We start from the raw sequence: 22,191 nt of genomic DNA, 5'->3' as shown, positions 1-22,191 counted from the left end.
CAGTACAAGAGAGGCATTGGCAAACTTGAACAAGTCTAGTGAAGACCATAAAACAGGTCAGGGCCTGGAGCATTGTGCATATGAGGAAAGGTTGAGAGAGCTGGATTGCTTCAGCTGTTGGAAGAGGAGGTGAAGGAGAGATAGGACTGCTGTCTCCAGCTACCTAAAGGGAGGATGTTGAGAGCTCTTCTTGAAGGTGGACGGTGATAGGATGAAGGGCAACAGGTAGAAGTTGCAATATGGGAATTTCCAATTAGATCCAAGAAAAATGTTCTTCGTAATGAAGGTGGTCAAGCATTGGACAGCTGTCCAGAAATGTGGTAAGATCGACATTGCTAGAGATATTGAAACTCAATGGGAAAAGTCTCTGAGAAACATTCAAATTTCAAAATCAGCCTTGCTCTGAGCAGGGGGGTTGGATCGGAGACCTCCAAAGTCCCTTCCAACCAAAATCATCCTGTGACTCCCAGGGTGATGGAGCACTTGAGGAGATTTGTACTAGCTATGTGATGCAACCACCTGATCTCCAAACACTAACAGAAATTATTTATGTATTATTGACCATTCATAAATTAATTGAAACTGTGAACAATACCAAGAAAGAGGCCTATTCCTAGTAAGCCCACTCTTGATGTGCTCTAAGCCTTAGGTTCCCTGCTGTAGCCTTCCTTTCCATACACTCCTGGAGGTGTACTGCTGCAGGATGATCATGGCAAAGCAAGGAAGCATCCAAGGCTGCTCTGGAAAACAGAGTGTGCTCTCAAGCCCCACATTGGCCTTTGCAAATTGGCACATTTTGGGGGGAAATTTCCTTTCCAGATCCCCAAATTTCTCACAGGTGAAATATCTCAGAGCAGCTGTTTGGAGAAGCAATGTGCTTTATACTTGCTAGAGCCCCTCATGCCTACCTGACATATTTCCGGACTTCAACTCTTGCTTAAGGGTTTCTCTGAGGCAACTTGGCTGCAGAGCTCACAGGACTAGCTCAGTCCTGCTTCATAGCAGGATAACTCCTGTGAGTGTTTCTAACTGCTAGGAAGTTCAAATACAGCTTTAGATTGGTCCTGCAATCCCAGCTTCTGGAAGTTTGGGGCTCTCTTTGTGCAAGGTGCTGGCAGAGTACCCATTAGGGTAGATATGCAGAAGTTCATGGCTAGGCACTGAACATAGGGCTCTACACATTGCATTTACTCTCAGTATTTTTCCCTGGTCCCACAGCAACCCAATCCATGGTGCCCAAGGGGCTATGCCTGAGCAATTATGGACTCTGCTGTAACAGGGGATCTTTTCACAGTTGTCTCCTAGGAGTATACTGAAATAACCCTGGTATCCCAAATTGCTGGTGCTTCCAGACCCCTTTGGTATGAAGAGAGAAAAGCATCTTCTCAAGGTAAGCTGTGCAGAAGCTGGGTCATGAGTTGTCCTTAACTGATGTCCAGGGTGAGTATTGCAGGTTAGGACAGCTGTAGGATTGAGGAAGGGGGAAGGAGGTAGCCCAGCATAAGAGACCTGCAAGCTGACTCTGCCCTGCTCTTCTCTGTCCCCTTCTCCTACATCTAGATGTGGATGTCCTTGTGCTACCTCTCATAGTCCAGCAGCCATGTGAGTACTTGGGAGCCTGGGTGACCACACCACTGCAGCTTGCCTGCTCACAGCACTAACATGAGCTGGCTGAAGCTAACAAGCCCTGCCCCTACTACAGATATGTCTCTGGCCACAGTACAGATGTATCCCTTGTTTAGATGTGTTGCAGTCCATTTCTCATCAGTGTTTACAGTCTAACTGTGATATGGCTCTACAAACTCAACAAGGTTGCATTATTAGTGTGTGCTTCATGAAGAGAAGCACTGATCAACTACCCTAAGCTCAGCTGTCTCATATTAGATTTGATTGCAAATCAGATGCAGTTAATTAGCAGAAAGGCAAACAGACACTCAAATAACTGATAGTCCGGTTAATGACTCAGATCAGCAGATTTAATCGCAAACCACTAAAGCTATCAGAAAACGAAATGAAGATGCCACTTGTATCCCAGTCACACACCTTTCACATTTTCTCCTTCCCTTGCTCACAGACTGATAGACGCTGTCAAGAGGAAACACAAGCAACCTTCCTTGGCTCTTTTATCCCACATTAATTCCTCCTGCCTGTACCTAAACTACAAGACTGAAGTGTTTGTATTAATCTCCTAAGACAACAAACAACTTTCACTGTCTCTCTGCACTCCCTGATCTTTAAGTTCTTTTCTTATTGCTTTTCAGGCTCTTTCACTTTGCAGATTTTCTGCTCATTCCAAATTTCCTTCTTGGTGCACATATATTATTTGTTCACTAAGGGAGAAGGCCTACTCTACCAGCCTCTTCCTTGTGCTCAAGAGGAAGTTTTCACCTGATTTTGTATCTTTGGCTTCAGGAATTTCCAGCCTTTTTCCACATTTGCATGCTTGACTTCCCAAATCTATTCATCTGCAGTAACAATCTTTTTTTCACTTGCCCTAATCTGTGCATACTCAGAGCCACAGTCCAATCTGTTTCTGTTGATCTTCCTACTTAAGCGAAATTTCACTGACTTACACCTACCATATTAGAAGTGATTTTCTACACATAGTTGTTGTATAACAGCCTATTTTTAGGAACAAATATATATAAAACCCTCTCATCAGCTTACCACATGCTGTGATCTGGTAAAGACATCAGTGAGATGACATACTGAAAGATATCTGGAGCCCCCACTGTAGATCAGCCTGTGATTTATAACTTCCCTCTCCAAAGAGGTACTTTTCCTGTAAAAAAATTCTCTCTTAGGGCTTTATACTTGTTCCAGTTTGACTGAGGGATCTATGATAGATTCCCAGCACTATTCAGGGAACTTCCTTTCCCTCTTTCTCAAGGTGATTTGGAACCAGGCAGATCTTTTGATGGTATCTTTCTATCTATTGTGCTGTGTTACCCTTCCACTTTGCCTCCCTTTCTTACTCTTCTTCCAGACAGCTCATGTCCACCTCTGCTTCTGCTCTGGTCCCACCAACTATTTCTCTGAACTCCTAGAGCATCTGCTTTCACAGGCTGCAGCATGTAGTAGTTTGAGTTCCTCCATGTTGTCCTGGTGTGACACCACAACTGTTTTTGTTATTTCTTATAGACCATCTGCTCTTCCTGAGCCAAAGGAGACTCCAGCCTTTAGCTTGCCTATACCACTTTCCCAGCTGTTCTTTTTATCCATACAGGTGATTTCCTTTCCTTTGTCTCTCCTTTCCATTGTTATGCCCTTGTTTACCAGCTCCTACTCTTCCAGCACATGCCAAACCAAGAGAGTATATGCCTTTTCTTTGATCTCCATTCACTCCTTGGTCAAAGCCTGGCACATGATTTCCACCAGCCTGGATCGCTGAACACTTTTCCCTTCCTACTGCAGTGCCTTCTTGCATTAGACCTAGATCTTCTTCTTTTTGCTGTCTTGGACACAAATCTCCAATCATCTCCTTCCTGCTCTTCTTTCTGTCTGTGGATTCACTAACCTTTGGTTCACTCTTAAAATCTGTATCTCACCTTCATTTATCCTTGAGCTTCAGTCACATGTTATGTTCGGTCTTCCCTTTTTCCTCCAGGCTAGTGTCTCTACTTTTTTTTTTCCATTCTCAAATGCATTTGAACTACACGACCACCTCCAGATATCTTTATGATCCCCATGTGATCTCCTAGAGGTCTCTCCCACTTGCTTTTTTGGTGTGCACACAAAGTTAGCACATAAAGTGCAGTTTTTGCAGGGAGAACCCTCCTTTGTCTATTATTTTAGAGATTTTATTTTATTTTATTTTATTTTATTTTATTTATTTATTTGCTAAGGGGGTAAAATCTGTTCACAGAATCTATGAAGGAGATGGGAAACAGGAGGTCTTCCTGTCATTTGTTTAGAGTGACTTGTGCATCACTTACCACTGAGGTAAAAAACATGACTTGCTTCACCGATGGGCAGTAAGAGTTCAGCAAGGCAAAGTCCAGCCTTCCATGCTTTGGGGAATATTTAGACCATTCTTCAACTATGCTCATGAAACTAGGAGGGGAAGGAAGAGCTGTTCTTGTTCATTTTCGTTTAGCAATCCTTGGTTTCCTTAATAACTGCTCTGCTGAGGTTCCTGGGTTTTGGTGTCCTTCAGGTAGTGCAGACTTTTGACACATGAAACATGGGGTCCTGCCTCAGCTCAGAGCAAGACACAGTGAGATGCCTTTACTGTGCCTTCTGTCTTCCAGACAAGCGCCAGAAGAGCTGAAGACATTTTATCCATGTCAGTCTGGTTTCTTCCAGAGTTCATGAGCTGCCTTAGAGGTCATTAGCTGGAGAGTAGCCCCCACACTAGCCAAAACGGAGCTACCAGGGAATGGGAATATATTCATGGAAGTACAGATATCGGCTCCTTTGGGGTTGGCTTGAAGGTCAAAAGTCCACAGACTGAGACTCACCATCTGTCTCCACAGATGTTCCCCACCCTCAGTGCTCCTGGAGGGAGATGTCATGAGTGCAGGAGGCAATGACACAGCTTCAGCCCAAGCTACCAGCACAAAAAAGGGTTAGTGATGTCCCATTGCAGGAGTGAGTGCTCACCTTCCTTCCGTCCATTATTTCCTCTGGCTCTTCCTCTAGATGAGCCCTGAAGCCCTGCAGAGTGTAAATTTCAGCAGCCCCACTACATTTCTTCTCTTGGGTTTTTCCAATGCCTACAAAGCACAAGTAACTCTCTGCCTGGGCTTCTTACTCATCTATCTGGTGACTCTGCTGGGGAACCTCCTCATAATGACCCTTGGCTGGCTGGATGGTCACTTGCATTCCCCCATGTATTACTTTCTGGGCCATCTCTCTTTCCTGGACATCTGCTACTCCTCTGTCACCCTTCCTAAGATCCTCAAGGACTCCTTCTCACCACAGAAGACCATTTCCTTTGTAGGCTGCGTTGCACAGATCTATTTCTTCCTTTGCTTTGGAGGCTCTGAGTGCATGCTCCTGGCTGCCATGGCCTACGATCTGTATCTGGCCAACTGCCACCCCATCCACTACACAACACTCATGAACAAGAAGATTTGCCGCTGCTTAGTGGCTGTTTCGTGGCTGAGTGGCTCATTATCCTCTCTAATCCAAACCTTCCTCACAGCCCACTTATCCTTCTGTGGATCCAATGTGATTGACCACTTTTTCTGTGAGGTGCCCTTCTTGCTGAAGGCGTCGTGCAGCCCTAACATTCAACTCAACAAGGCTGTGTCATATACTTTGGCTGGGACTATTGCAATGGGGTCTTTCATCCTTATTCTCATGTCATATGTTCGCATCATCCAGGCTGTCCTTCAGAGGAGAGCAGGAAGGCAAAAGGCCTTTGCTACTTGCACCTCCCATTTGACTGTGGTGTCCCTGTTCTTTGGTGCTGGAGCCATCACATACTTGGTGCCTCACTCCAACCACTCCAAGGAGATGCATGAAGTCCTTGCCCTGCTTTATGCTGTTGTAACCCCTATGCTGAACCCTGTCATCTACAGCTTGAGAAACAGTAAAGTCAAAGGGGCCATCAGGAAGGCCCTGCACAGGAGGGTGCTGGAGCAGAGAGTCTCTGCTTAGGTGCTATCTGGACAGCTACAGAAATCTGCCAACAGCAAAAATGTCATTACTGAGTTACCGTCACCATCACTGTGTCAGGGTGCCCAATGCAGTTTGGTACAGACATGACCCTGGGGCTCCCCTTGAAGTCCAGGTGTTTTGGGGCTCACAGTGCTGGACAGAGGGCACAGCCAGCAGTTTCTAATTCTCTCTAATCAATGGGTGGGATGTTCAAGGCCTTTATTTGCCTAATGGCAACCCAGAGACAGGATGTCTAATCTACAGCATTATTACAGTGCCTTTTTTGCCTTGTTTCCTTTTGTGTCTGAAAGTCCCTAGCACAGCTAACTTCATCACACACTGTGAACTATAAAAAGGCCCAGAAAGCCCAGACAGGACAATTGCAATCCAGACAGGACAGATAATCTGTGTTTCATCTGATCATGAAAACCAGGTACCATCCTTTTGGTATGAAGTACTGCAGAGATCTACACCCTCTTGGAGCAGTACATCTTTGGCAAGCAGAAGGATGATATGCCATGTCCTCTAGAGATCTGAATAGATAAGGAGAGAGTCTCATAAAATTACTGTGCCTTAGCCACAGAAGTTTTCCCAAGGAATAATTCTGGGAACATTTTTTTGTAAATAATAGGTATTTCCAGGGAGAAGGTTGTACTGAATGACCACACAATGTCACTGCCCTTGCTGAGTCATATGTTTTTATTCATTTATCAACATCAGGCTTTTGTCAAGCTCTCTGCACTGTTTCTAAACAAAGCTCTTTCTGATGTGAAACACCATGCAAAGTACAGCAGTAATGCTCTGCTCTAAGCATCTCCTGTTAAGTGTTGAATAATCTTGTCTGGGCTGTACTTGCAGACTCTGCAGGGCTGAATGTCATTCTCTTGCAATAAAATATGTGTAAGTAGGAAAACTATTGTCAGAGAATTGATTTTTTTTTTTTTTTTTAGTTTCAGGAATCAGAGTTAATCCTGGGAACGGACAGCTGCTTCCTCATGCATAATGTTGGCAATAAGGCATCAGCGTGGGTGGTACCTGAACAAGTCTGGAGAGACCAAATTAATCTGGTTCATGACATACTTTCAGGAAGATTTCACAGGGGCTCTTGGCACTATGCAGAGATGAAAAGGGGTTAGCTTGTGGTCATGAATAAAATGATGTAAAAGAACACTGTGACCACTGCTTAAAGTGTGTGAGAGGATACACCTACAGGTACCGTGAAAAATGTCCTTCTTGGACCTCAGCTGAATTCTGGCTAATGATTTCTTTACAAAGGAGAGTCTATAAGACTCCTATTTAGCAGGAATTATTGGAACTAATTTCCTTTGATTAGAATAACTCTCTTCTCTGCTGGAATCAAAACTTCCACAGTAGGAACTCAAAATGTTTTATTCAGTTTAGGTGAGGATACAGCATGTATCCTTCTAGAGCTTACTGGCAAGGCTGAAGCCAATCAGGGAATACAATTTGCTGGACAGCTATGACATCAGCTACTCCTTTGGAAATAAAACTAGAATTTCACATTGCTTCCCACCCATAGTCTCCAAATTGGGTGAGCTTGTTGCTACCAATAAGTAAACATGGGAGAATCTGATTTCATGAGTAACCCTGTCAATCATAACTATGCTGATATTTGGTCAAGTATGCACCTCTCAAGGTGACAGGCAGAAAAAAGTAGTCAAGAGAATATTTGTGGCAGAAAAGTGGTCGGGTACCACAAGTCCTGTGTGTTGTATGCTCAGTCTTCATTAACCTAAGTTCCCAGCAGGTAGGACCACACTAAGATATGGACAAAAGGTGCTTGCCATAGAGAACAGTAGAGTCACTTGAGACGAAAGAAACATGTATCCTATTCATCAGAATTATCTGTCAGGGAAATCCTTGCTTTCTCCAGAACACTGCATCTGGGTGAAGAGGTTCCTAACTGTGTGCCATTGCCTGCTCTGGACTGCTAAAAGCAGCTTCTAGCTGCTTCTAGGGCAATGCTTCTGTTCCAGTCACTGGTGCTAGGCATGTGAAACCATCTACACGATGTGGGAAACTTTGGATGATCTTGCAGATAATCTCTTTTCCAAAATGGCTTTTACCAGAGTGGCGTGGTTTTATCTGACCACAGTGCATTATTGTTCCCTACATTCTTGAAAGAAGAGGACAAAGGAGCACACAATGTGTCCACTGTGGCTTGGTAGAAGAAGCGCTCTGCTCTCATTACCTGGAAGTACCTCAGCCAGGAGGACAGGAACAGACAGTAATGTTCACCAACGTGATAAAAGAGAGAATAGGTATGGAGTGCATGCTATAGTTTTAGACCAAACTATATATGTCAGTTAAACATAATGAATTATATTCATTACTTTGTTAGCAAAGAGAGGACTAAGGAAAATGTGTCCCTGCTGTTGAAGCGAGTGAGAAATAATCACGATGTGGAAAAGAACGTGGAAAGGTTGAGGTACTCATACCTTCTTGTCTGAGTCTTTCCTGGCAATGCCTGTTCTTACCTGACCATGAGAAAGCAACAGCTCTTGATGTGATTTGAGGGCCCTCATGTTCAGAAGACTGCTAGGAAGAATCTGCCTAGATCTATCCTCATTTCCTTCTTTGACATCCCAGAATGATCTCAGAATAGTTGTGGGATCTTGTCCGTGAAGACAAGAATTTTCCCCAAACTAGCACCTCAAACACGCAAAACAGATGTCTCCTGGAGAAGATGGATCTTGCACATCATGTGCTGTGTAGTCCCCACAGGCCAAACAACTGAGAAGCTCAAAAACACATGAACCTTCTGGCTGTTCTCCTTTTAGTTTTTTTCTTTCTGTTAAAGATGTTGAAACGTGGGCGCAATGTTAATAAAGTCCATGTGGGTCCTATGAATAGTATTAAATAGATCATATTGCCAAGATTGAGTTGATGACTTGGGAAGTTCACTTTACCTGCTGCCTAGTAATTTGCTTGAAGATGTGAATGAAATAACAGTATTTTACATAGAAGAATCACATCTTCAGGTAACAGTGTTGTCACCAAAAATAATGCTTCAATAGAGCCTTGTATTTTGCAATACACGTTCACTTAATAAGACTGTTTTCCTGGTCTAATGCTGTTTCTTACAAATATAGATAGATGACACTGTCTGAATATGTTGGAGCCAGACTTTGAAAGATCAAAATGCGGAGACAGACTTAGTGGCACTTTAGTTCTCGAAGGCACTATATGGCATTTGGGGGCTCATATGATCAGTATTGCAACAAGGAAAAGTCAGGTGTTTCTGGGTATGAAAGCAGCAGGGTTGGTGAATTGACACTCAAACCTGAGGGATGATGACAGTTCTAGAAAGGGTTCTGCAAGGAGGGAATTACAAGGAAGTAGGTTCTGGACCTAGCTGACTGCAACCAGGGAAAAATTCACAATGACTTCAGAGAAAAAACAAGATGAGACCAGAAGGATGTTATTTTGGGCTGTGCATCACTCTTTGGAGCCTATTATGTTGATCTCAAGGAAAGTATCAGCTGAGCTGCAGCTGGCAGAAAATTTCTCATCCCTCTTCTCTCTGTCCCCTCTGGAGGACCTCAGGGGATTGTTCTGTCCCAGACTTTAGTAGGAACGTGCTGTTCAGGTGCACACATAAATAAACACAAAGTCAGGTGAGGCCAGAACTAATGATGTTATCTCTCCAATGATACTAGCCATCACATAAATGGCCAAGAGGGACGGGGGAGGGTTTGCTCTGCTGCCTCCAAGGATCTGTGCACAGGGATATAAGCTTGGAGGTCCCTGCAGATCTCATCTTTCTCGTGTGTGTTGCAAGATTGTCGGTTTGTGCCACGGGGGTGAGAGGGACCAGCTGTGAAGATGAAGGTGGTTTTAGTGTTCCTGGAGTTGGCACTCCTGTTGGTGCTTCAGGTCCAGTCCAAAGTTTCTCTAAAAGAACATTTTGATGTAGAAAAGGTAATGTCACCTGAGGGAATTTTTCCTTGGTGGAGGATGGGGAAGCTGTATTTCTTGGACACAGCATTCATGAGGGAGCTGGGGTCAGACAGAACTTACCAGAGTATTTTTCAAAAGACCCCAGTTCTTGCTGGAAGTTAAACTCCCTCAGACTTTCCAGCATTTGATAGCAAGACATTTGAATGCCTGAACACTTTAATAGGATATTTAGCACACTAGTCAAGGTTGCAGAGTTGGGGTTGTCCAGGTGGGTGAATTTTGCGTCTGGCTATTTCTTTATGGTAGATCCCTGATCTGCTTGCACAAAAGGTGATTTTCCACCCAATCAGGAGCCTAAACAGAGAAGGGAATATCAGGGTTCATACTCTATCCCTGAACCTCTCATTGCTTTCCATATTAATCAATACAGAGGCGTTCTCTCTAGCTTGCGGGGAAATGGCGTACCATCGCCATCGCTTCTGATTCTGACTGGATTGAAGACCTTCGGAAAAATGGGAGGATGTCCATGAGCACTGTAGAACCTCAAAGTACTGGTGAAATAATCATCAAGACATTTATCCCTAGGTAAGTGTCAATGCAAATCTTCCCATTCGCTATGGCTTCTGTACAGTGTTCTCCTCCTCCTTGCTCTTCACTTTGGATAGCTCTTGAATTCTTTATAAAACACAGAAAGAACCACACAGGACCTGAGGTTGTTCATTGCTTCCAGTCCTGGTAACACATATGTGCTGCTTTATGGGGATGGAGCAGAGTTCTCAAGAGCTAGTCTCTAGCTTCCCACCTAGAATGGTGACCAACCAGCTGTAGAAAAATATAATGACAAGGGAACAAACATCTGCCATGTGGCTGGAGATTTCAGGAGGTGAAACCAGAGGGATTGCTCTCCCACAGCGCTGAGCCCAGCTTCCGCTTCCAACAGGTTCTCCTGCTGCTGGCTCAGACTTAAAGAGCAGTCAAGTTTTGCAAACATGGAACAAAGAATTGGGCAAGAAAACCCTCAGATCTGCTGGGGGAGATTTGCCCCCTACAGTTGCAGGTGGATTCAGAAGACTAGTTCTTCCGTGGGTATTTGTAAGGCACCTTCAAGTGGATAGTGTGATTAAGGACTTTATTATTCTCTTGGATCCACCACCAAAGTGCATCAGGGACCGAAGAAGTATCACTGAATAACAGAAATTAGACAAAAACATCTTTGTAAATAGAAGCCAAAACTGACTGATATTCTTCTCAGAAGAGACTGATATGGTTTCAAATGCTTTAATGACCTGAAGAGCAATTTCTTCTCTTGTTTAGCACTGGGTAGAGGATCCTGCCCAGTTTCCTTTATGTTCAGCACAATTGGGTTGATGATCCTGCTCATCCTAAAAAGGTGTCAGTCTTGGTTAGAAGATGTTGAGAGACAGAAAACCTAGCATTCCATTGACAGCCTCCTCCTAGCTGCCTCTCAGATTACTAATTATGCCTTGTGTCTAATTGGAATTGCTTGAGCTCAAGCCCCAGCTGCAGCTTCATGCTTCTCCAGAAGCTGCTTAGGCTGTGGTAATCAAACGACCTCTTGAGCTGCTTTTTAAGGACACCAAAGGAAATGTAGCGGAGCTGCTCCAACTGCAAGAGCATAGGGAAAACTGAAGGTTATGTATGCTGCCATCCAGAGTACCATTGCCTTTATTCACTCTCTAGCCCTGCAGGATGCCGGCAGAGGATGATGGTCCTGAAAAAGACTACTTATCCCGGTCAATACACAAACTCCCGTAAGTACTGGGGCAGCAGGCTGGAGGAAAAGGGAGATTTGTTAACTGACCTAGCAGCAGGGTTTAAGTCATTCGCAGAAAAGAAACACTTCCATGGCATGAACACCAGTGGGGGCTATTGCTCACTGTGCAGGCTAGGGTTTCATTTACTGGCTGGAAGTTAAGTAGATCATCAGGAGCTAGTGGTTTCCTGTATCACCCTCTGCATAAACCTGAGGATGAAGCTGACATATGTCCCTAAATTAAGCAAACTCCTAGCCATTGCTAGGTAGACTTGGGGTCTAGCCTGGGGACCCACCTCTGCCTTGCTCGGGAATGGTTGCGGGGGGGTGGGGGGGGGGCTTTTCTGGGTTCTAGTGATGCCAGGTTTGGCAATTACAGAAATGCTGACTGTTCCTTGCGTTTACTAAATTCTGAGAGGAATGGAAAGGTTACAAAAACATAGGAAATTGTTCTCACTGAGGCAAGTGCCATCACTTTTAGCTCTTAATACAGACCCATTTTGGGAAGCCTATGAATCCAAGCTTATGCCTCGGGGCTCAATCTTGAGGCCCCCAGTGCTCAAAGAGATGACTGGCCTCCATCTGGCAGGCCATGGTGCATACACGTTTCCAAAGTGCAGTAGTTCATAGCACTGAGCCCATAATTCTTTCCCCAAAGCTTAAAGCACTTCCACTCCCCACTGGGGCAATGGGGCTACATAAAATTGGACACAGCAGCAACCTTCATCTTATAACACATTTGTTTTTCCCCTTGCCTCAAGTCACTGTAACACTGCAGTTTTCCTTTCTCCCTTCCTGGGCAACTTTTTGCCATGTAGGGTCTGACTCACATGGCTCTCCTGCGAACATCTTTGCCATGGCAAAGCATCATTTTCACTTTTCCTAGATCTCCCACCATTACCAAGCCACAGAGCTGTTGCAGTCTTGTGGTGGTCCCTGTAAGCACCCTGGCTGCAGGGTTGAGAGGGATCCTTTCAGAGATAGCACGTCCACCCAGGAAATTTCCTTCCCAGCTGTGGACAGGTCTACAAATCTGTGCCAACAGCTCACGTCCCCACACATCTGGGGTGAGGCTTGGCTCACCAAGGGATATGGTTAAGATGCGATGGGATTTACACCAGGAAGCACACGGGCTAGCTCAGGGGCTGAGCAAACAATGGAGCTGGACCAGACAACCTGGAGCAGTTAGCTCTGCTGGAGTAACCACCAGGCTAGTCACCCTGGGTGCCCGTTACCACCCAGCTGCACATCTCTGGAATTCCAGTGCATTTTCCTCATCCCCTGTCTGTCTGATGATCTGAGACCTGTACCCAGACGTGGGGGCAAGCTGTTCAGATATGACTCCATCAGGACACAGTGACTCCCTGTCCCCGAGCCTAGCCTAACTCCACCTACACTCTAGGGTCTCTATGCTGAGAATGCTGCAGCCGGGATTCACAGGTGATGTCCCACAGGCCTATGCCCATTTGAGGGAGAAAGATCACCCTTCTATGCTGCACTAAGTGGCCTCTTCACAGAGAATCCCAGGAGAGGTCATCTGGTGGCTATGAGCACCTGCTGATTTATGTGTGCGCCTGGTCATTGGTGAGGGTAGGTATTGGGTTAATTCAGGAAGACATTGCCCAGGAGCATCCTCAGAGAGGCCCTAACCTCTAACAGTAATGATAATAATAATAATACTCTCACAGTAACAGTAACTCTAACAGTAATAATAATAATAATAACAATAGTAATAAAATAAACACTTGGATATAATGCTAGGACCCCAAACTTCCTCCTGGAGTTTTTTTTTTGGATATAGGACTAGGAGAGTCCTCCAGTCACCCCCTTGGGGCATATCCTCTAGATTTGGGGCTGTTAAAAGCATGCTTTGTTCTGAAGGCTAAATAAATCACTTTCTTTAGGCTCTTCAGGGTCTTGGGACTCTTCCGATGATTTGGAGCAAAGAAGTGATGCGTCTCACAAGCCTGGTAAGAACTGATATCTGCAGTCCTGGGTCCACCCTGAGAGAGCAACATTGCAAGGCCATGGCTGGGAACGCCCTGCAGAGCTGGAAGTCACCACATCACCCTGTGGCCAGGTCTAAGTTGCACTGGCAATATGGGGAGCAAGGCTGGTGTGCAGGGAGTTCCCATGCCAGGCAAGCCCTGCAGCCAGCCAACACTGGGGAGGTGGGAATGTGCAGGTTGCTGGTCTTGGAGCTGGATCAAAGCTTGAGCTATGAGGCCAGAAGGGAGGAATAGAGAGGAGGGAGCAGTACAGTAAAGCCTATGCTGGTTTCAGCTGGACTACTCAGGAGCCCCACCAGGGTTGGGAATGGTTCTGGGTGAGGGTACATTCAAGACAGAAACTTAGCATGCTCGGCTGAGCAAGAAATGCCTTTTCCTAGGCCCAGGGCTTGCTACAGGGCAAAAGGTGTGTTAGAGGAAAGCAGGATCAGCATTTGCTGGTGGATGCTGCTGGGAAGAGAGGGTGGACACAAGCCTCCCTCAGACCCAGTGCTATCCCCAAAGCTCTTGGCCTCAAGCTGGTTATCAGAGGGAACTGGATGTGCATTCCCATGCTAGGATTAGGGCTTGGAAGGACATTCTCAGCCTATGGGTGGGCACTGAGGGTAACCAGGCCATGGCATACAAGCAGAAGAGGCTGTGTATTTCCTGTGTGCAGTTTTGTCTCTAAGGGAACTGTGCTCCAGGGAATCAGGGCTAGTGAGCTGCCTTGGGCTGATGCAGAGAACTGAGATGGGTCATGGGGTATGCAAGGGGTGTAGAGGACAGTGAGGGCAATGAAGAAGGGTGCAAGTGGTGCAGTAAAGGGGTGCAGGGTGTTCAAAGGGTGTGAAGGGGTGCCATGAGCCCTTCACATTCCCATCCCATGTCTGTCACCTCCCTCTGTGACTCATGGTCCTGTCCAGCATGAGATGCTGGTCTTGTCCCCATCTCCCTGCTCTTGGGTGCAGAGCTGTCCCCTTCCAAGTGCCCGGGACCCTCTGCTTTCTTTTGTAGATGGAATTCTCAATGATTGTGGCCTGGTTGACACTGACTATACCAGTTATGCCATCGTCCTCAGCCACCGAGACTACAATGGACAGAAGATCTTAGTGCTGTTTCTCTATGGTAGGTGTTGGAGAAAGCACATAAAAGTACAGCAAAACATGGGGAGGAGAGGGATGCTTGGGGCAGGCTCTCTGCTAAGCCTCTCCAAGCAGGACAGAAACTGTCAGCCTGCCATCAACATCCCCATCACTCTGGGGGTTTATGGGGGCTGAAGGCAGCATGGCTGGTCTGGCAGCACCTTGCGCTTGCTGAGAGAGGAAAAGAACCTCAAGGGACTCACAAAGTGTTCCCAGTGCCATCTCCCTTCCAAGCCTGGCACTGTCCATCCTCTGGTGGGTGGCCAGCCCTACTCCACCAGATGAGGTTTTGGAGCAATTTTTTGGTGCAGGCTGTAGCAGTAGCTGTCTGACTCACTCTCTGTCATCTGCAGGCAGAAATACTGAAGTGAAACCCATCGTGTTAGAGAAATTCAATGACACCATAAAGGAAGTGGGACTTTCCAAGAATCAGATGGTCATGCTGCCCAAAGCCAGTAAGAGAATCCATCAACCCCTGCCCATGGGTCCTCATTGCCACTGGGACACAACTGTCCTGCATGTTCAGGTCTTGCTTGCATGGAGCACAGTAACAGTGCTGAGGTAGTGAGAGGCAAATGGTCATTTTGTCACCTTCCCATGGCTGCTACATGAAGACCACACGTGAGCATGGCTCACTTGGTGCACAAATGGGCAGCGAGGGTAGAGGTGTTCCAGGATGCTCTGTGCACTGAGCTAGGGCAGGCTCAGCCCTCGTGAGGACACAGCCAGTACTTGGGGAGCAAGACGTAAATGTTAATGAATGAGATCAGCCTATATGTGGTGCATGGTTAATTTTGGGCTGTGCTGAGGATCTGTTTGGGTGGTGGCTGAGCAACTTTGCCTTGTGCTGAATTACTTGTTGGGCTTCTCTCTGGAGCAGCACATGCGCCTCATGCCTTGTTTTATTTTCAGAGGAGTGCCACCCGCAGCCAGCATAGGTGAGTCAGAGCTTCGTGTCTCCCATCTTTCTGCTGGAACAAGCCCCCAAAGTCTTTCTGTTTTCCCACTCAGAGCCTTGCAGCACAGGGACAAACCAATCCAAAAGTGACTCCTCAACCAGTTCTCCTAAGGAGAGGCTGAGTACCAGATAAAGGCTAGAAAAAGTAACTTTTTTTTTTTGTTTTCCTGATGAGTAAATCTTAAGTTCTGAAATTTGGCATTAACAAGGCCAAGGAAACAGCCTGCACTGCCTGGCCCAAATCTGCTACTTGAGGTAGAGAAAGGTAGGCTGGAAGGCAGAGCAGTCCTCCCAAGCCTTTTCCTACAGGAACATTAGTGCTGACCATCATGAGCAGCTCATGCTCTCCAGAAACTAAGACCTCCACATGGCTCTGCCCCACGAAGGCCTGAGCCTGAGTTTTGGGAGGCTGGGAACTAGTGGCTGTCTGCAATGGACCAAAACCTCAGAGATGGAGCTGGGGCTCCCTTGCTGCTGTGGAGCTGGGCTGAGGTCTGACCCAGGCAAGCAACAACCATTGCTCCAGCGATCAGGCAGTGGGATCAGGGTGTCATAGGGTAATTCAGGCTGTCAGGGTGCTTTGTAGGTCTCTAGTCCAACCTTCTGCTCAAAGCAGGGTCCACTATGGGGTCAGATGAGGTAACTCACATTTTCTCAAGTGGAGTCTTGCAAACCTCCAAGGATGGAGACACGATGGCCTCAGCAGGTCCCTCTCTGTATTTCCTAGGAGAGCGAGTCCTGTCTCACCAAGCACCTCCAGCCCTGCTCACTTCCGTTGGGTCAGTGCTCAAGGATTCTGGCTTAGCTCCCTGCTCTGTGGCACATGGGCCCTGCCATGCTCAGGGCTGGCTCCGGCAGCCCTTCTATCCCATGCATACCAACCCCCTACTTCCCAAATAAAGTGATTGCGACCATGCCCCATGGTTCGGTGTGATGCTGAGAAGCACTGAGAGCCTCAGAGAGGTGGTTTGGGCTCTCAGACATCCCCCGATGGGGGTATGCAGCATGGGGAGGGATTCTCCTCTCTACCTTCCAAGACTCAGAGACTCCCCTGGACACATGCCAGCACTTTGTTGACCCAGAGTCCCTTGTTATTTCCCAGTTGCCTATGTTGTGCTGCCCCTGCCTTCTCTCCCCTGGCCAGATTCTAGGACTCACTGTCTTGGCAAGACCTTGTCCTTGCCACGACTGTGAGAAAGTGTAATCTTGCACAGTAGGGATTTGTGAGGTGGCTCCTGCACATGGCAAATGGCTCCAGCCTGCCCAAAAGAGAGCTTGCACCCAGTCAAGCCAAGCCGCTCAACCCCTCTGCCTCTCTGGGCAGATGGGTGCCCTGTCCTTGTCCCTCAGGCCATGCCACAGGCTGTGGGTCACTCTGGTTCTCTGTTTCTTGCCTGGCAAAGGGCATAGCTCTAGGACTGCAGATGTTTGTCATCCTGAAGGCTCTGCCTATACCTGCCCTGCCCATAGGGCCTGAGCTGTCACCAGCCCAAATGAGCAGCTACCTTGAGAGCCTACTGCTCCTGCTTTGTTCCTTTCCACTGCCTGTTTCCTTTATGACTCTCACCTTCTCTCTGTCCATGCAAAGCCCCTGGAAGAGGATGGAGGAGGCGGGGGTGTGGGGAGGGTGAAGATGTCTCACAGTTTGCTTGAGCAGTACTCAACTGCTCAAGCTTGGCAGTAGTTGCTCCACCATCCCAGCCTACCTACCCCAGGGATCTCTTCCAAAGCTACCACACCTCCAGTGCAGTCCTGGCATCCAGGAGGCCTTGTGACTTGTTTGCTCTGAGCCCCTACACTCCTTGCACAGCCCATTTTTGCTGGGTTTGTTTCTGGGTAGACCCACCAGTTATTCTCAATGGCGTGTCATGGGTGGCAACCTCTTTGTAGTGTCCCAGTCAGTGTTCTCACAGCCACACTGGAGACCTGCTCTCTTGCCTATGAGATCCTTGGTAATATCAGCTCTGTAATTCCTTGCCATTGCAGAGCGCCTGGTCCCTGTGGCCCTCTTTACCATCAGGAACTGCTAACTGGCTCCAACACTACTGTCCCCTCCCATCTCTGCTATTCTCAGTATTTCTGGGCTTGCCCACAACTCTGCCACCTCCTGGCGCTTCCTGCTCTGCAGACATCACAAAAATATCTTCTTCTAGGTAATCACTTGCTGTACAGAAATGGCCTGTGAAATGGTCTTGTAGCTGGTCTGGTCCCTTTCACTGCAATTTAAAAACCAGGGCCTCCCTTTCTTTTTTTTCACTTGATCAGACTGAAAAATTCACTGCTGCAAGGAATGGGAACAATGTCAAGATAAATATCAAACTTGATCCAGAGAGTCCCTTCGAGCAGGTACAAGAACATCCAGTGTTACAGGTAAATCTCAAATATGGGGTGTTTCTTGGCCTAGAGCTCCTTGGTCTGAGTCCTATCTAGTGTTAAATGTTTGAAATACAGAAATAAATTCCAGTTAAACACAACATTAACCTACTTACACAAGCAAAAACAACCTTTTGTCTTCATGCAGCAAGGGCAATATGTTCAAAATGGGGAAATATCCAGTAGCTGAGGAGAGATTTGAAGGTCAGATGGGAGGCACTAATCAGGCCATTGAGGAGAGCTGGAAGTGTGGCCTGGACAGGGCCAGACTGGCTTCAATCCCTGCATGTCCTGCCCTGGTCACGCAGAAGAACAGGGTCCTGGAGTTAGACCCTGCTCTGGAGGTACCAAGCCATGAGATGGCATTGTCACATTGTAGAAGGGCACCCACGGCTATGAAACCAGGCAAGACAGAGGAGGGACCTGGCAGGGACTTTGAAGGACTCTGTCCTGCTCCTGGTGGCCCATAAAAGTTTCATCCTGCTATGCTGGGCCTTTCTGTCCTTTGGTGAAAAGAACAGGGAAGGGCAAGAGCAGGGGCTTGGCACAGTCAAAATGTATTGAAATCACTGGCTTTGTTATGGATTTGTACCAGCGTAAATGGGATCAGTTTGTCCCTGTTACTCTTTGGTCTTGCCCACTATCTCTCAGTAACCTTCCAATCCCACTTTGGAAACAAGCCACCAGATTTAGGTCATTCTCTCCAGCTGAGCCTTATACCCAGCCAGCCCCTCCAACTGGCTCTCGTGCAGAATGCTGTGCTGTCAGCTGAGCATCTCCGGACCACGCTCCACCGAACATGGTACACACACACAAACATGCAAATGAAATTTGGAAATCCACCTAGTGCCTTCTTCTCCTGCCTTGGGTTCCCCTGTATCAGGGACAGGAAACAAAGGAGAATGGAGAGCCTAGAGAAATGGCTGTTTTGCGTCCCCAGTTGTTGCAGTAGACAACAGGTCCTGCAGGGCCCATGGCCTTGGCCCCTTCCCTCTGTTGGCAGTTGGCTGAGCTAGACACAGTTCTGGGAAGCTTGGCCCAGTTCTTATGGCACTGTTGCCCAGTGCATGCACTGCTCCCAGAGGTGCATGTTAAAACTGGGAAGTGATTAATGACTAAAAAGCTCAAGCAAATTGGAAAAGGAAATGTGAGGTCTTTCCTTTGGAAGTAAAACCACGGGCTTGCCCAAACTGCTGGCAGGGGTGAGAGATAAAAGGTTGGATGGAAACAAAAAGTTGTAAGGGACATTCAAGCAGAACAAATCCCAGCCAGCAGTGGTCGCTGCTAGAGGCAAATGATAATTCTGTAAAATGTGTTGTCCTCAGGGCTTCTCCCAAACATCTGCCCCATCCAGTGCTGTTGCTCTACCTTCCTGGGCAGCTTTGGTGGCTGCAAGGGCAGTGTGCAGGAGTCGATCGCTGCTAAAGGACTTCAGCTCAGTGGTTCCAGCATGCTGCACTCCTAGGCAGCCAGCAGAGCTGTGCTCTGAACCCCAGCAGCTGGATCCTAGCAAACCTTGGAAAGCCAAGGAGCTTCCTGAGGCTGGCGACTTGCCGAGACATCACTAATGCTCTGATGGGACTCATGCAAAGAGCACCAAAGCACTCAGCCTGGTGCTGAGCCCAGTGAACAACAGGACAGCTAATATGAGAATTTGTCCACCAAGAAATAGGGACTAAAAATATAGCAAGTATCAGTCAGCAGGCTCATGGAAAGTAGGCCCTGTCAAGCACTAGATTGGCTTGCCCATGCCATATTTTCAGGTCTGTGAGAGAAGCACCTGGATGAGGATCACACGCCAGAATTTTGTGTAGCTACTTGCCTCAGTGTCTGCTGCCACGTTGACGAAAGCCCTTGTTTCACGGAAGCTGGAGCACGCACCCGTGCACAGCGCAGGAGCAGCTCCTCCTTGCACAAGGCCATTCCTAACCCCAGAGATGATAACCAGGGATCTCTGCTGAGACACGACAGTCAGCGTGAAGGCAAAGAGTGGGCATATCTGACTGCTGCAGAAGGATCTGGCTCCCCAGATTGTCAGGTCACAGGCCAGTAGGCTGCACTTGAATGGGCCCAAATGCACAGAAAGCACGGCCAGAGGATAGCGACATGGCTGGGGCATCGCTGACACCCAGGACTGGCAGCCAGGGAGCAACCTGACATCTCCATAGAGCAGTAGCTGCAGCCAGCTCTGACATTTGTGTTTCAAGGAGGACAGGGAAATGGGGAGGAGAACCGTAAGAAAGATGCAAGGGTCAAAAAACAAGCCTTACAACAAGAGCCCCAGCATACCTGGGTGCTGAGGAGGGGTTTGGAAGACAGCTCAGTCCATAGATACTGGTGCTTTGGGACTTGCTGGGTAATAGGAAAGGGAGGGGATTTTTAGCCTTGCAGAGCTGTATGCAGAATGGCAGCTGAGGCCTGACAAAATCAGCCCTCACAAGGCAACACAGTTGTCCAACAGGGAGGGAAGCGAAATGCTGCAACGGCTTTAAGATCAGTTTGAAAAAATTTCACTTTGGTTTCTGAGAGCAATCCCCCAGCTTGCAGCTGTACAGTCTCCCCGCATGCGACTTCTGCCTTCAGCCTTGCGCATTGCCCAGGGAGCAACCCAAAAACCCTGCCTACCCTGCTGAGGCTCTTCCCAACCCCTTGCCACTGGTTTATGTGATTGCTGAGGGATGTGGGCAGGAACAGACCCAGCATCTGCTGTTCTTTTTCCCTAGCCTCCAATCTCGGTTTGACTGTTAGAGCGCCACAGAAATCACATCTTTGCTGCTCCAGACTCCTTCTCTATTTCTGTGTGCAGGTTGCATTTTCAAGTATGAGACCTGATTTTATCTGTGCTGCCCACCATGCAGAGATAACTCCTTGCAAAACAGCAGCATTGCAAAATTAGTATCCAAGGCTGCTGTCCAGCACACACAAAAGGGCTCTAGAGAAGCAGCATTTGGAAAATGCACATGTTAAAAGGAAGGGTGGTTTGGAGGACAAGAAAGGCATGGTTGATTTTGCTGCACCAATGGCCTACCAGGCTGGAAAAGGATGTGGAGCGCTTCAGTGTCATGCAGCCTCCCTGCTTTGCATTTTGGCCGTGAACAGTAATCTGGAGCGGGGCCAGCCCCTTCCCTCTGGTCCCAATGCTGCAGGCAGATCTGCCCACAAGTTCCAAGCTCTCACCAGCTGCTGGTGGCTGAGCAGGGCAGGCAGCTGGCTGCCAGCAGTGTTGATCAACCCAATGCCCTGCCTCTGTCCGGGGGCGCATGGACAGCACATGAGGCACCAGGAGAGTGGGACTGGGAGTTTCTGACTTCCAAACATCGTTTGGTTTCACCATTTAAATCCCACTTCTCATCCAGGCACCATCCTGTGCCAAGACCTGCTCTCTCCAGCATTATTGTATTACCTCTAAATTGGCCGCTTGGTTTGGCACCAGCCCCTTGGGCAAGACTATGCCTCGTTGCTTGACTCAGTTTCCCCACATTTTGCAGGAGACTGGCTTAAAAAAGGATGGGCTTGGACACCAGTGCCTCCCCTGGCACACGGGCATCCCTCAATGTCTGCGGGATGCCCCCAGCACACGGGAGCATGCACATACCTGGGGATCAAGGTGTGGAAAAGGGGATCCCCAGAGGCAGGGCGCTGGGCCCTGCAAAGGGGGGCAGGGTACTATGGGCCTCAGCAGTGATCCTGGTCGGATTGGTCTGAGTGCTCCAAAAGGGGCACTAGTGGGGTTTGGGTGCCAGACATTGGGACCCCAGTAGGCTGGTCCTGGAGAGGTCAGGGAGCACAGCAGGAGAATTCCAATAGGATGCAGGGGCTTTTGGGCCACAGGCAGTGAAACCAGGGCAGTTTTGGGGGGGTCCTGGCAGGTCAATCCTAGAGCAGTGCAGGAGGTGTTTGGGCCTTGGCAGCGATCCCAGATGGGTTTGGTTTCCAGCAGGCTGACCCCACTGGAGTTCATGTGGGCTTTGGGTGCCTGACGGCGATCCCGGCGGGGCTGGGGCCCCCTGCACACATGTCCCGAAGGGGCGTGGGTGAGTTTGGGTGTCCGGCGGCGATCCCAGCGGGGCTGCATCCCCCAGCGGACATGTCCCAAAGGGGCAAGGGTGAGTTTGGGTGTCCAGCGGCGATCCCGACGGGGCTGGGGCCCCCCGCACACGTGTCCCGAAGGAGCGCAGAGGGCTTTAGCCCCTGGCGGCGGCGGCGCCCCGGCGGCACCGGGGGGCCCGGCAGGGCAGTGCCGGGGGCGGCCCGCGGGCCGCCGGGCGCTCGGCTCCCGGTGCCGCTGCTGTGGGGGCGGGCGGCGCCGGCGCGGCGAGCGCAGCCCCGCCCCGTGGGTGGGAGCCGCCCCGGCGCCCCCGCCCCGCCGTGCCCGGCCGCGCCGCCCGCAGCCGCCGCGGCCCCGTCGCTTGCCCGCGCCGCCGCAGG

At 48.5% G+C, this 22,191-nt stretch overlaps 1 protein-coding gene across 1 annotated transcript; it reads left to right on the top strand.

Moving 5' to 3' along the window:
• Positions 1-4,641: 4,641 nt before the first annotated feature.
• Positions 4,642-17,420, top strand: LOC134148804 (olfactory receptor 10A7-like). The gene is made up of 7 exons (XM_062591298.1): positions 4,642-5,573; positions 5,745-5,805; positions 9,971-10,110; positions 11,227-11,297; positions 14,305-14,415; positions 14,786-14,887; positions 17,377-17,420. Exons 1-7 carry the CDS (start codon positions 4,642-4,644, stop codon positions 17,418-17,420), a joined length of 1,461 nt encoding a protein of 486 aa, XP_062447282.1.
• The last annotated feature ends 4,771 nt before the right edge of the window (positions 17,421-22,191 follow it).

The sequence above is a fragment of the Rhea pennata genome, chromosome 18 (assembly GCF_028389875.1).
Source record: "Rhea pennata isolate bPtePen1 chromosome 18, bPtePen1.pri, whole genome shotgun sequence".
Lineage (NCBI taxonomy): Eukaryota > Metazoa > Chordata > Aves > Rheiformes > Rheidae > Rhea > Rhea pennata.
This window is presented reverse-complemented; position numbering and strand designations above follow the sequence as displayed.